We start from the raw sequence: 15580 nt of genomic DNA, 5'->3' as shown, positions 1-15580 counted from the left end.
GTAATCACAGTATCACAGTATGTTTGGGATTGGAAGGGACCTCAAAAGATCATCTAGTCCAATCCCCCTGCTGGAGCAGGAACACCTAGGTGAGGTCGCACAAGAACATGTCCAGGTGGGTTTTGAATGTCTCCAGAGAAGGAGACTCCACAACCCCCCTGGGCAGCCTGTTCCAGTGCTCTGTCATCCTCACTGAGAAGAAGTTTTTTCTCAAATTTAAGTGGAACCTCTTGTGTTCCAGCTTGATCCCATTACCTCTTGTCCTATCATTGTTTGCCACCAAAAACAGCCTGGCTCCATCCTCGTGGCACTCACCCTTTATATATTTATAAACATTAATAAGGTCACCCCTCAGTCTCCTCTTCTCCAAACTAAAGAGCCCCAGCTCCCTCAGCCTTTCCTCATAAGGGAGGTGCTCCACTCCCTTAATCATCTTCGTTGCCCTATGCTAATCCCTTTAAGAATCACTCCTCTCACGGATACAGATTCCCTTTTTGTAGGAATGTCCTTCCCACTCTTCTTGCGTGTACCGCTGTGCTTTTGTTCACACTAAGAGATCTTCAAGTCACTTCAGATCTTTTAAACAGTTTGTATAATGGAACACAAGTGTTGTATTTCCCCTCCCTCACTGCAATGACAGCAGTGTGAGAACCACAGTTCTCACATTTACTGCCAGATCAATGATGGAAGTGGTGAATATTTTTATGTCCGCCACTGGTCTCTGTGAAACTCATCTGCAGACCAACCTGCTTGTTTCACTGACAGTGATGTGCAGCTTTCAGTCCACAGTTTGCTTTGCAGTTGCTATGTGTTCTCCTGATATCTCATAACACCCATTTGTTGGCATGGGTGAGCTAGGCTTCTTAGTTATCAGTCTGTTTCCTGCTTTTTAATCTGACATTCATTAAAATCTCTATTTTCAGAAGTACTAGTCTCCTCTGACTTCCCACTTCCTTCAAATGCACTTGCAGGTGACTGAAAAAAAATCAACCTTTGCTGTAGTCTTAAAAAAACTGGTGGGTGTTTAACTTCAAGCAGATCCAGCAACAGTCAATTTAGTGTAATTGTTGAAAACAAACAAAGAAATGGAAAATGAACTTACCGGTAGGAAAAAACAGTTGTTTTGTATACACCACCGTGTCTGATTACTTGAATTAGGAAAACTTGCATTTGATGAATTAAGAACTGAGGGAAAAGGTTTCACAGCATTATCCAGGAAAAACTAGAGAAAAACAACAGATAATCCATCAGCTTGTCAGATGTTTAAAGTCAAAATAGAGAAAAGAAATTGGAGAAGCCTTGCCAGTAATAATTTAACTTTGGTATTTCACTGCAAATTGAAATAGAAGCGGGGAAATGACATCACTTGATTGCTTGTTCCTGCATGCTCAGACAAAACCAACTTTGTTCACCTCCGTCTGACACTTCCCATTTGAATAAAAGACAAATGTCTCTTTTCTATGTTACTTTCATATACCAGAAACAAACACACAAGAGACAATGATGAAATAAATTCAATATGAATAATTCCTGGGTTTACCTCAATTGAACCTCCTATTTAAATATAGGAAGAATCAAAGAAAGAATAAGAAGTCTTTACTGCAGTTGATTTACACAGATGTAATCCTTCTCATAATAATAATGATGGTACTAATATACTAATGTACTACTACCAATAATATTGGTACTAATGTTATTGAAACAGAAGAGTGCAACCAGTATCTCCTGGGTCATCAAATTTAGTCAGTTGATGTCATGGGTAACATACACTACCCTTTGCTGTATTGATCTAGTGCTTTCTCAATGAGTTAGATTTGACTACATTAATTCCACTGCTTTGAATCTCACCACTTAAATTGTTTCTAGGTTTAACCAGTATTCATGGCCAGTTCCCATGTTTTGTTTTGTTTTGTTTTGTTTTTAATTTCATGCTAAACTCTTTCTCTAGCTTTCAGATAGCTCCTTTCTCTTCCTAGTATTTACATTGCCAATATTTAATGTTATCTCAGCCTTTACTATGCTCAGCAATCTATGTTTTTCTAGTTTCTCCCCAGAAGCAGCTTTTCTTTCCCCTAATCATTCTAGTAGCCACCCTCTGTACATACTTCTTTCAGTTCAATCTTCTGAGTGACCAAAACTGAAAACACACTTCCCAGATTTTATCAGAGTTTTGCAATAGCATTAATACTAATTCTGCAGAAAATATGTTTTCATACATCCTATAATGACAGCTCCCTTGCTCGCAGCTGCAAAACCATACCTCACCGGACCTCATGCAAGTGGGGCTCAGGCAGATCATGAAGTTATAGCAGCTCAACACATTGCTGAACATTGTCATAATCCCAACCACTAACATCATGCTCAGCAAATGTGAGGTAGTGGAGGTAGTTACCTTCCTTGGGGCTCACTTAGTGCAATGTGGTGTATACTTACACTATGAGTTAAGAGCAGTCACATGGATGATTATTGTGATTCAGCTGAGTCGTCATTAAACCACATAAGTAATCAAAAAACAGAACTCATACCATCTTTACCTGATGAGCTTCCAACTTGTATCAGAATTTCTTGTCACTGGTCTGTCGGACTAACCATAATCTTGCACTCTGTACTAAATTTCATCCTAGTTCTTTCACTCGAATCCTCAGCTGACTTCTTCCTTTCTAAAAACCCAAGCCTTCCTTCACAGACATTGCCTGTCATCTTAATTTCATCAGGAAACTTCACAGTACCTCTCATACACTGCACATGAAAACCCATCCCATGCTGACCACTGCGGAGCTCCACAGGTTGCCTCCCTCTCACTTGCTCTTCTCTGCACATAGCCAGTATGTAACCCATCTCTAAATTATTTCCCCTATCTCCAACTTTACCTGCTGCCCTAGAGAAAAACTGCTCGGTTCACTCAGACTAACCAAATCTGGATCTGGTCAGCCATAGCTTGTGTAGCCAAGTGCCGAAAACTTCCCAGGGTGGAGATCCTACAACAAGTCCCAGTGCTGTACTATCTGCATAGTGATTTTTTTTTTAAGACTATTCAACCTGCCAAGCTACCACCTGTGGTCATTGCCCCTTTATATGTTTCATGGCTCTGCTGAGAATGATTTGAAACAGTTATCAATGTAACACCCTTTCAACAGAAGCAGGACTGGTTATGCGCTTGCGAAGGGGATCGATATGCCATCTGTTAGCAAGACTGTTTCAAAAGAACTTGGCACAGCCTCTGGAATAACATGCAGAATGGACTCACCTTTGTTTGTACAGTTGCATTTTCAGGTTGTTTTCCTTTACAAACAGGCTTCTCTGACTGTTTATGTGCAACTACACATAATTAACCCACAATCAGTGAATGATACATTCAGGATCCGTATCAGTAATATGAAATAAATCACAATACCAGACTGTACAAAATGTCAATAAAGACCTACACATTTTGAAACATCCTTCTGCAGCTGATCCCTAAGAGCTCTAATGATGCACAGAGTTAGACGCACATCCGTCCCTTCTCACAGGACGTGTGGGTTAAATAAACACACTCCCTCTTCTGGGATCATACGTCACCCTGCTCGCACACTCCTGTAAGGAGATGCAGGTGTTTCAGCTTCGTGTACACCTGCACGGCTCCCTATGCATCGTTAATCCACAAGCTAGTGAGAAAGCACCCCATGAGTCCATGCACACAGGCACACCCCAGGTGTGGGTCCCTGCCTGCCGCAGCCCCACTGCTGCCCCACCAGCCGCAGAGCAGGGTCATGGGGCTGACAGGGAGGCTGCTCTCACTGGCCAAGGTGGAGGTGTGACACCAGGGGGGAGAATTATGGCAGCGTCAAACTTGGTTTTGACAGTCAGCTGTTGCTGCTTACAGATCTCTGCCTCCTGTAATGAATTTCCCTGCTTCTTTTGTAATGTTTTCCCCACATTATTGCCTTCTTTGCTTCAAATTCCCTTTGAAGTGCCTTGGTTTCTGTTTCACCCAGCAGATGCTGGATGTCCCCTTTAACAGGAAGAGTTTTGGGAAAATGCCCTCCAGACAGCCCGAAGTATTTAATCTCCCTTCTCCTCAACTATTTGCACTGACATTATCATGTTAACAGATGTTGTTAACCAGGTCATTTGCCAAGGGGTGAGTGAAGAGGCTCCAGCATCCCACTAATGGTGCATATACTTTTTTTTGCAAATATGAAATAACTGCATTTAGTTTCAGAATCCCATCTCGCACATGTCCACAGAGCAAAAGATTATATACCATGAAGAACTCAAATGCAATTATATTATATATAGATATACATGTATAGATATTTATATATGTTCATTTCCATTAAAGCATTTTAATTTTTTTTTTGAGGTTTGTATAGGGCATTTCTGATCTATAAATGTTGCCTGTATACACAGAATGCTATATGAAATGTGGCATACTTATGAATACATAAATAAACATAGAAAGGAAAAAAGAAAAAAGGGATATGGAAATGTTGTCATCTCCCATGAGCCAAACAACACTTATTTCTGAATGATGTGTTTGTACTTGTCTTTCTTGTCTCTCATCAGTTATCTACATCTGCTATCACGCTTTGAAGATATATATTGTTCTTCAACATAGTATTTTTTGTAAGAGACAGCTCAGTCCTACTAAGCAGTCACACCTACTCAAATGACTCAAATGAAAGCAATATTTTTTATGAATACCAATGTTTGCCAGGGAACATCTGAGCACACTACCATTAAATTCTCATTTTAACTTCATATATTCTAACAGCTTTTTCTTCTGTTCTGTTCCTATGATCTGTAATCTTCAGTTGTGAGTTTTTTGCCTCACATGATGAAAATACCTGCTGTGCTGCTACAGGAACCATGTGGTGACAGACCCTCCCCCTGAAACATGGGATAAGCAAGTTAGTGCATCTCTCTTCTTGTCTGACCAAGAATTAGGACAAGACTACCTAATATACTGGTTTATATTTTACTGAGAACAAAGACATTTTTCTCACCGAGGTACTTTCAACCCTTCTCTACAATCCACAAGGCACCAGAACCAAGGCTTCACAATTAATATGGTCTTATAGCCTGTAAACGTGGACAAGTCGAATGGGTTGTATCTCACTTTACTAAGCAAGTGAGCTTGCTGTTTTCCACGGTAATGTGCATAAAATATCATCCCACTAAGAAGTAAAAGTGGCAGAATTTAATACTAAATGCAGTAATCAAATGCACACCAAATTAAACAATTATGGAATAAATAATAAAATTTAAGTAGTTAGTACGTGAATGGGTTGACCCTGTGACAGGTGGGCAGGAGGGAGAGAGCTGGGAAATACCCCTCCATTGAACTACTGAATGACAGAGTAATAGGTAAAAGTCATGCAGTAGCCATCTGCAAAGACAAACGCTACTGTCACTTTCTGCACAAAAAGAAGGTGTAGGCTACCCTCAGAGCACTAACAAGTGTGCTTTTGCACACCAGCAAGAAACCTTGCAGCCCAGAGGAAAGCTCTTTAGGGAGCAGGTGCTCCAGGATCAGCAGTTCCAGAACAGAGCTGTGCTTCATCAGTGGAAACACACCAACAGCAAACCCAAAGGTCTGGCATGCTACCAATAAATGCGGCACAACTCAATTTACAGCGTACGTTTAATTTGATCCCATCACTGTTTTTATTATTACAAAAAATTACACTGGAAATGGACATGTGAAGACTACGAAGTATAAAAACCATCTTTGTCACCATCCCTCTCTCTCCCCACTACCTCCTTGCCTCATATGAACATACAACTATACTTGAAATTAATTTTCTGCCATTCAAAAAGAGCTATGCAATCTCCTCAAGTCACAACAGTCTGCAGTTTTTATAGTGCTGTTGTAAACAAAGTTGTTTGTGCCCTACTCTTCTGTTCAGCAAAACACAGAAGGAGAAGAGTATACTTTTAAGTATGGCAAAAGCATACAAGTCTGGTATGATTGGTTGAACCACAGAATTTACATTTCTCTTAACACAAAAAAATGAAGCAATGATGCTTTTGTTCAGTATTGCTCTTTGGTTTGAACCTCTAAGGTAAACACAGAGGACTTCTTTTTGAATGAAAGTTTTTTAAAAATCGACCAACTCTTCATATATCCATGTGGCTTAGGAGAACTTTCTTCTCAAAATGCATATCACTGCTTCCTCTGAAAAATGCCAGATAGTCTGGCAGCCAAGTCAGGAAATTATCCTCAGATCCCACATGAATACCCCAAGAATATTATGGAGAATCCCAAATTCTGGTATAATTCCTCATCTTCATAAGCTCATAAACAGAAGTTTATGAGAGCCTGGAATGCTAAGTACCTAACTAGGCTATTAAGCATTTTTGAGTAAACAAGAGGTGATGTTGAGACATTGGTAAGTTGGGAAATGAGGATGACGATCCAGAGTGTACTGCACTGCATTGAATAGGATTTTTAGAGCATTTTGTCTGTGGGTTTGTACAAGACTTCTTAGCTTTAAAGTGCTCATACATCTGTGTTATTAATATTTGCTGTCCTGTGGTGTGTCTCTTGTTAATAGTCAAACTTACCAAATTCAAGCTGCTCAATAATTTAATTTCCTTTTTGATAAAAGTCTGTGTGCCAAGTGAAAATGCATAACCATCTATCTGTCCTCATGTATTCAAGTCACAGCCTCCCTATAGAGGCAATGTGAAATGGCAAGCAACTGCCTTGGTCAAAGATCCCATGGCATGAGCGGACCTGTGCATTTCCCTTCCAACTCCTAGGCCAGGTCGAGCTCTAGGCAGTGTCCATTTATTGTTCTTAACAGAAATGCATTAGGCGCCCTCCAAAATAGCATCTTCAGTGTGCTAGGCACTGTGGAGACAAATAATTAGATTGTATCTGCCAAAGAGCTTGTCTATTAAAAATACAGCACTGAACAGGGTCAACAGCTGTATCAACAGAGGTAGCTACACCAGAAGGAAGGTATGCTAAAGAAACCAACTTTTTACTATGAGAATGGAAGCAGGGCTTAATTATTTGTCATTATTAAAATACAGGATATCAGCCACGACTAAAGGGAGAAAAATATGGGGCCAATACTTGCATAATTTAAGGCAGCTCATGCTCACAAATGTACATTAAGCAATGAAGCAAAAATATTCAAACCTGTCACTCCTCACGTTTCTAAAGACACGTTTCAAAGGAAATAGTCCAGTTGTTCAAAATTCAGTGGATGAAAGACAGGAAAGCAAGTAACAACCTGACTCTGAAAGCTGGTAGTCAGGGCACCTTCCTGGGACAGTATAGCCCTGAGATCCTGTTGCTGTGCCAAGAACGATTCATGCATTTAATGCAGAAGTCACTGAAACAAGGAGCTCTTCCAAGGCTCTTTCACCATGCCATGTTCCCCGGGATGACATGAATCCCAGAGGGTGGTGAGACACGATCATTTACCGTATCATATACAATAATTCGTTCAGCTTCCAAGAGTCAACCCTTTGCAGTCATGCAGTCCTGCTGTCTATTTGAGATGTCTGGGTTGTTCCCTGCAAGATGCTTTCTCATGTTTGGCTTAACACAGCTGAGCTTCACAAAAACATTTTTCCTCCGTCATGGATTGTTGCCCTACTCTATATATGGCACTAGACCTAATGCTCAATGGAAGGAGCATTAGTCACCCTCTCCTCTCATACTTATGTCACATTAGCTGTTTTTTAATTTCCCTCCGCTGATCATGACTGTATACACCTCTCAAATGTGAAGACCAGATTCAGATGTCTGCTGAAACAGCTAATTCGAAATAAAATTGCACCCCCCACCCTTTTTAATGTCCCTTGACCATAAAGACCGAGTTTTATTTGACATTTTGGGCTTAATTATGATTTATTAGGTGTGGGATGGTTAGACACTTTTTATCTCCATTAAATCTTAATGGCTACATTTTGCCTTTTTCTACTGAAAGAGTTCATGGAAATAAATGCAGTTAATGGACTCTGCTATTAAGTACATGTTGCTTGGAGATATAATAATGATACTTCAGAGTCTCTCCCACAATTTGCTATTAATATTAAGGAAATGTAAATTTCACAATCACATTTAAAGTCATTTTTGCTAGTCAAACTATTAAGGTTTAGTTTCAAGGTGGGAATTGTACTTAAAATTATCATCTCATGAATATCATGGAACATGATTATTTGTATTACTGCAGTCATTACCGATAAAGCAGAAAAACTTTAAAATACAGTCTATTAATTCAGTCCACATACAAATGGACTTGAACAAATAAAATTTAAAACTTTTTCTAACAATGATATGCCGAACAACTCATTTTTTGCTAAAATATCTTTTAGTAGTTGAAGGCCAAATCTCAAGTGAGCTGTACACAGTAGTAGAACTAAGGAACTAAGGAAAAAACAACTGCTGACCATATCTTCTTTTGCACTTTTTCATTTAATAGATAACTATATGGTTGCACAACCTCTAACTCAAAGTATACTTTAAACCCAAGTAGGTTATTTAATTTCTTTTTATACACTTACAGAGTTAAGAGAAAGTCTAATTTGACCTACATTTTACAAGCGACTCTATCTCAGGGTTCCGTCCTGTAGTATGCCAAATAACTTTTTCTTGGCTAAAGTTTTTCTTTTATAAAGGCATATAGTCTTTAGCTGAGGACAAGAAGTGATGGAGAATCAACAGCTTTTGAGAATAATTTGTTCCCTTTGCTACCTGCCTTCACCACTAAAAAGTGAATTTATTTTCTCATTTTCCAGTCACTGCTTCTTTGAGTTTCTCCTCAGCCAGCATTAAACACCAAATTGAATTAGCTGGATTTTAAATTCTTGAACATGAAATTAGTTTTGAGTCTATCCTTTCTCCTTAAAAAAAAAAAAAAAAAAAATCTACTTTCCTGGAAAGAAAATAAACAAAAATACATTACTAGGATCATTTAATAGAAAAAATAGAAGGAAGGTTCTACCAGAAATGTCAAGTGTTCACATTTAAAAGCCTACATTACACCACTACATCGTTCTGGCAAGTTTAGTACTTACTATAACAAATGATTGACTAAGGGTCCCCTGAAATGTTGTGATAAAACAAATTAAAACAATGTGGGTCTTATAAATCCTTAAGTCCTTTATAAACCTCAAGTAACAAAAGTATCAGTAACTCGAGGAAGCACTAGAGTTGTAAGTTCAAAAGCACTGAGGTGAAAATCTCACTCATTTGAAATATGACTAATATCTATGCATTCATGTTGTAATGAAAACATTAACTAAACATTACATGTCCCATGTTGCTAATGCAGAACTGAGCTGGACCAGTTTTACGGGTTTATAAATAGATAAATCAATCTCAGCCCATGGGGAAAGAAGAATCCCAAAGACTGCACATTCCATAAGAAAACATATATTTCAGAATAAACGAGGACATTAAGATTCAGGCTTTATGCAGACTAATGACAGATCTGCTCTATATTTGCTATGGGTACAAAAAGAATACTAGAATCACTTAGATTTTCCCTATTATGAGAGCAAAGTAGAGGCTGGAAAGCCTAAAGTAGAGGTAAACCCTCTGTAGTTCAGTACTTCTGAATCAACTTTGACTTTTTTTCCTTTTTCAAAAAAAAAAAAAAAAAAAAGAAAGACAAGCAAGTGAAATTCAATAATGTATAAATTATGATCATTTTGTGATCAGCAGAGGAGTGTCAAAAATCTGAATAAAGTTTGGTGTGTTTTGCACAAAGTCTTTCACACACTGTGTGAGGAAGTACTTCGATCTCTTCGATCTCTCCTTTTCTAAGCAATTAATAAATGAGTAAGGGAGTTAAACAATTCAAACATAGGATTTAACTTATAAATTACATTTTTCTTTAATAAACTTAGCCAGGATCTGAGCTTTTGTTGAGCATGCTGTTTGCAGATGTCCCCATTATGCTTCAAGTTTTCTGTTGCTCTGCTTTATGTTTCTGTCTGGCAATCATTATCATGTAATCATTATCATGGCAACCATTATCATGTTCCTGGCATAGCCATGGGCCATAAATTCAACATCTAAGCAAATACTGAACAACAACAAAATCTTAAAAGAACAAAAAACAAGAAAAAATACCCTTTTTCCCCTTACCATGTTGAATACAGCCATAGTTAATATTATAGCAGTGGTTGTCAATGTGAGAGTGATCCGTGGCCAAGGACGGTTTGCAATTATTCCAGATGATTTCAGGATCCACAACAATGAAGCTGATGCTTTCTTGCTACATTGCTAAGTGCAAAGAGTTTAAAAAGGAAAAAAAAACAAAACCAAAAACAGTTTTAGTGTATATAATTACAATTAAAAAGAGTAGAATTAATAAGGCTTAAGATTGAGGGCAGCATTAATCTTGAAACATACAGAAGAATTCAACTAGTATATTCTCATAAGAGTTACAGATCATGATTACACACGAAGCTAAATGCAAATTTACTTACAATATCTGCCATAATATAAATTCTGTTAAATAATTTTAATTTGCAACTACCTTATTAAACATTCGATATACGCTACTAATAATAGCAAATACAGAGTTGACAGCAGTGTCATTACCTCTAATATCAGCAAATAACAAGCAGACAAACTGACCTCCTCCACCGCAATTGAAAGACCAATATTTAGTAGGCTCTGGAAACTACAGAATGTAAATAATGACTCTTCAAAGTCTTTGACAGAGAGATGGAGGTCTCCTCACACAGGATAAAGGCTGTATAAGTGCATATATACACACACACACACACACACACACACACACACACACACACACACACACTCCTGCAGGTCTACAAAATAACAGGGTTTCTGTGCTTTTCTTTCATTTGTTTAGAGACTTCTTTGATAATTTAAGTGAAAGGTAACTCAGAAAAGAAAATCAACCTACCCTAAAACAATCTAGAAAACAAATTAGCATCTCATACAACAATTGGACTTACAATTTCACACGAAGAGTATCTAGTGAACAGAAAATATTGCTTATATATTGGCAAAAATCAGCAATGAAAAACTCTGACTCATTGAATGTGCTTCCAAGAACACACTGCAATAGCCTCCATTCATATACATATAGTTCCTAGAGGAACAAGACGCTCACATAGAATAAACAACAATTTGTGGCATATCCAATCAATACTGATTTTCCCAAAACTTTAGCAATGAGGAGATAATGCTGCCTAGAAGCATCTTGTGCCCTTTCCAAATGTCAAATTCGGCTATACTGAAACCTCTGTAAAAAAGGCAATGAAAAGTTAAGGAACATGACAGTCCCACAAATGTATTCACTTTTTATCAGCCCATTTTCTCTCTTTACTAAAATTGTTCAGAGATCACTTTACACATTTTTTGACAGTAGCCACAGCAATCAGCAAGCACACAAGCACAGGAAGTCTCTGAAGTGAGAACTCAAGCACTAAAAACTACCAAATATAGGACTTAATTTACAGCACTTATCTATTAGTTCAGGTTCAATAACTACTGCACATTACGCTAAATTATACTATTACCCAACATATGCAACATGGTTTACATGAAGGTCTTTGTCTTGCTGCACAAAACTATTTCCCTCCCAATTACACACCATTTGGACAAGTCCACTGTATATCTAACACTCCTTTTAGGTATTGCTTCCTCTTAAGAGAGAAAATTTTGCATACTGTATTGGGCAGATTCTGAGTGAATGAAGTCAGTTTGAGGAAGGTCAAAACAATATCAGAATCTCAAGGATGGACAAAGGAACAAAAACAGAGAATTTATATATACATTACTCCTCCCTCATATAATAAAAACCCACATAAACTCAAAGGACCTGCATTTCTGAGCAACAAACTCCTGCTCAAATGCCTTTCTGAAAGTCCAAGCCTTGTTCTGGACCACTAAGTACATAGAAAATATTAAGATAATTTGAATCCATGTGTAGATTTTAGAAATTATCTGTCATCCTTTCTGCTTCAATAAGTAGAAAGCACTAAGCCTATATTGTTGCTGTTGCTCCAGAAGGGGAGTGTTCAACTGCATGCAGGGAATGGATCTGTGTGAAAATGAATCATTCAGTTCTCTGTCTAGCCTGCCTAAAACCTAATGAGTCAGGGAGCATGGATTTATGGCAAATTAAAACAGTCATGAAACCATTACACTTTGCCTTTGTTACAGCACTCCTGGAGCTTTACTACAACTTCACCTACATTATTCTGTAATTTTCATGGAAGTTTAGAGGGGCTGGAATAGTTTAAGTAGCATTAGGGACAAAAGTAGGCAGGAACTCCGAGAAAGTATGAGGAATTTAAAATGGATAAAAAATTATACTGATAAACCAATACATTATGTTCTCCTTTCTGAATTATGTTACAGGGAGCTATACTGTTCAAGTAGACCCTTTAGGATGAGAAATTCCAAGACAAGAAGCTAATGATGAGAATAAATTATCTGGCCTAAAGCAGATACATTTTATTATGATTTTTACTGGTTTTAGGTTATCCGACTAAAGGCTAATCAAACACAAAGACTTAGTGATGATTGAAAGGACAATGACAGATGGTGGAATGAAAGTAACTAAATCAGTGAAGAACAGAAGCCACTGAATCTGGTGCTCCTAAGACTATTGAAGGAGAATTTTTCAGACTTGGTTTCTGATGGGAAACGTACCAAGAAGCCTCAACAAAAGAAAGTCTCGTTCCAGGATGCCCTGCAGACTAAGGGCAATTACTACCTAAAAGGATAGTATGCCGGCACAGGGCAGATAATTTTGCAATACGAGAAACTTTGGGATTTTGTAAAATGTTGTGGGTATGTGGAAAACTTACATGATGTTTAGGGGATGTGACACAGGAGAGTAAAGGGAGGGATTCATGTGGATCAGGGAGGAGCAAGCATAGGTAAATGGCGAAGAGAGTGGATGAAAGGAAATGGTTGCATGTAAACACTTGCTTAAATAAGTCTATTGCATATTCTTATTAAATTCTCTCTCTAGCTGTCCTCTCTGTCAGTACAGTCCTTATTCTGAGCCTGTATGCGTGCAAACGCTAGCAAACTTCATGCTGCACTAGATGGCAAGTAGCACAGGATGGGTACCTGCCACTAGAGAGAAGTGAGGCAACTGAGGGCCTGGGTGCCAGCAACTGAAGTGTCTCAGACCAGTCCCTGGAGAGACCCATGGGGTGTGTGGGGAAGGGTGTGTGGCCAAGAAGGCCAATGGCATCCTGGGGTTTATTAGAAGAGGGGTGGTTAGTAGATCAAGAGAGGTCCTCCTTCCCCTCTACTCCACCCTGGTGAGACCCCATCTGGAATATTGTGTCCAGTTTTGGGCCCCTCAGTTCCAGAAGGACAGGGAACTGCTGGAGAAAGTCCAGCACAGGGCAACCAAGATGATTAAGGGAGTGGAGCATCTCCCTTATGAGGAAAGGCTGAGGGAGCTGGGGCTCTTTAGCTTGGAGAAGAGGAGACTGAGGGGTGGCCTCATTCATGTTTATAAATATATAAAGGGTGAGTGTCAGGAGGATGGAGCCAGGCTCTTCTTGGTGACAACCAATGGTAGGACAAGGGGTAATGGATGCAAACTGGAACATAGGAGGTTCCACTTAAATACGAGAAGAAACTACTTCTCAGTGAGGGTGCCAGAGCACTGGAACAGGCTGCCCAGGGGGATTGTGGAGTCTCCTTCTCTGGAGACATTCAAAACCCGCCTGGACACATTCCTGTGTAGCCTCATCTAGGTGTTCCTGCTCCAGCAGGGGGACTGGACTAGATGATCTTTCAAGGTCTCTTCCATTCCCTAACATTCTGTGATTCTGTGAAACTTCAAGCTGAACTGTGTGGTAAATAGGGGATCTCGATTTGAAGAGATCCAAGGTTTGAGCCAGTCACTCCGTAAGGCGGGCAGAGTCTGGGCAAGGATGTTGCATTGACTTAAAGTCCACACTGAGCAACCCACAAACTCGAGTGTGCCTGTGGATGATGGCAGTCAGGCTGTGTGTGAACTCCACCAGCAAACTGCAGTCCTGGACAGCCACAAAGGAGGATCTAGACCATCAGTATTGATCACACTGACGTTGAGTGCTGCTTGTTGTCATGTGGGTGCTGCAAGAGAGCTGCTCTCTCTGTGGATCTGTGTGGTTGTCCTCTGTGTACAGTATGTGCCTGTGGGCCTACTGGGAATATGCACTCAGCCTCACTCCTGGTTGTACCTGGGACATGGTACTGACAGCCTCTTGTCAATCAGAGTGGGACAGGATGATCCCTTTGGTCTTTAATTCTATCAAATTGGGCTCTAGTGGATGAGGAAGGAGCATTCCCTTGGCTCCTCAACTCCACTGGAGCCAAGATGCTCTGGCAGCTCTTATTTTCAATCTCAAAACTTTAAAAAACGTCGCTCAGTAACATCACAGTATCACAGTATCACAGTATGTTTGGGATTGGAAGGGACCTCAAAAGATCATCTAGTCCAATCCCCCTGCTGGAGCAGGAACGCCTAGGTGAGGTCGCACAGGAACATGTCCAGGCAGGTTTTGAATGTCTCCAGCGAAGGAGACTCCACAACCTCCCTGGGCAGCCTGTTCCAGTGCTCTGTCACCCTCACTGAGAAGAAGTTTTTTCTCAAATTTAAGTGGAACCGCTTGTGTTCCAGCTTGATCCCATTACCCCTTGTCCTATCATTGTTTGCCACCGAGAAGAGCCTGGCTCCATCCTCGTGGCACTCACCCTTTATATATTTATAAACATTAATAAGGTCACCCCTCAGTCTCCTCTTCTCCAAGCTAAAGAGCCCCAGCTCCCTCAGCCTTTCCTCATAAGGGAGGTGCTCCAGTCCCTTCATCATCTTTGTTGCCCTACGCTGGACTCTCTCCAGCAGTTCCCTGTCCTTCTGGGGCTCAGAACTGGACACAATATTCCAGATGTGGTCTCACCAGGACAGAGTAGAGGGGAAGGAGAACCTCTCTCAATCTACTAACCATCCCGCTTGTAATACACCCGAGGATGCCATTGGCCTTCCTGGCCACAAGGGCACAGTGCTGGCTCATGGTCACCCTGTTGTCCACCAGGACCCCCAGGTCCCTTTCCCCTACACTGCTCTCTAATATGTAATTTCCCAACCTATACTGGAACCTGGGGTTGTTCCTGCCCAGATGCAGGACTCTACACTTTCCCTTGTTAAATTTCATTAGGTTATGCAAAACAACATCAAAAAAATATGCTTTTATGTTTTTATAGTGCCTAGTGATGTAAATTGATGTTTTCCTCTGCACAAAGAGCTGGTGTTATGTTAATTCTGAAGATAAAATTAAGTTTCACCCAGAAAATCTCTGTTGAATCTCAAAATCTAAATGCATGAATATTGGTGTCAAATGATGGAGACTTCTCGGACTTATTCTGCTTTAACATCATTGCTTCCAATTGTTCAGTGTGAGCTTTCTACACTTTTTTAAAGATTGAAATAATTACAGTACAAAATTGCTGAAGTTACTTAACAATGTCCATGCTGAGAATTGCATTTATTGCTGGGGACTGCTTTATTGCTTTCCAAGTACAATTTTAACAGACTTATGTAACTTCTGTACCAAAATTCCCTGCAGTAATTCCAAATTGCCTTTGTTT

The 15580-nt window shown here is 39.7% G+C and overlaps 1 protein-coding gene across 1 annotated transcript in view; it reads right to left on the bottom strand.

Annotated features, from left to right (window-relative positions):
- ADCY2 (adenylate cyclase 2) overlaps positions 1 to 15580 on the bottom strand; it is a gene marked incomplete at both ends in the record, with an annotated part of 223790 nt that overhangs the window by 29605 nt on the left and 178605 nt on the right. The window contains 2 exons of the mRNA XM_080339994.1: positions 1103 to 1222; positions 10091 to 10228. Coding sequence (XP_080196120.1) covers positions 1103 to 1222; positions 10091 to 10228 — 258 coding nt within the window. The remainder of the gene's footprint in view (positions 1 to 1102; positions 1223 to 10090; positions 10229 to 15580) is intronic.

This window comes from Nesoenas mayeri (assembly GCF_963082525.1).
Source record: "Nesoenas mayeri genome assembly, chromosome: 2".
NCBI classification, from domain to species: domain Eukaryota; kingdom Metazoa; phylum Chordata; class Aves; order Columbiformes; family Columbidae; genus Nesoenas; species Nesoenas mayeri.
This window is presented reverse-complemented; position numbering and strand designations above follow the sequence as displayed.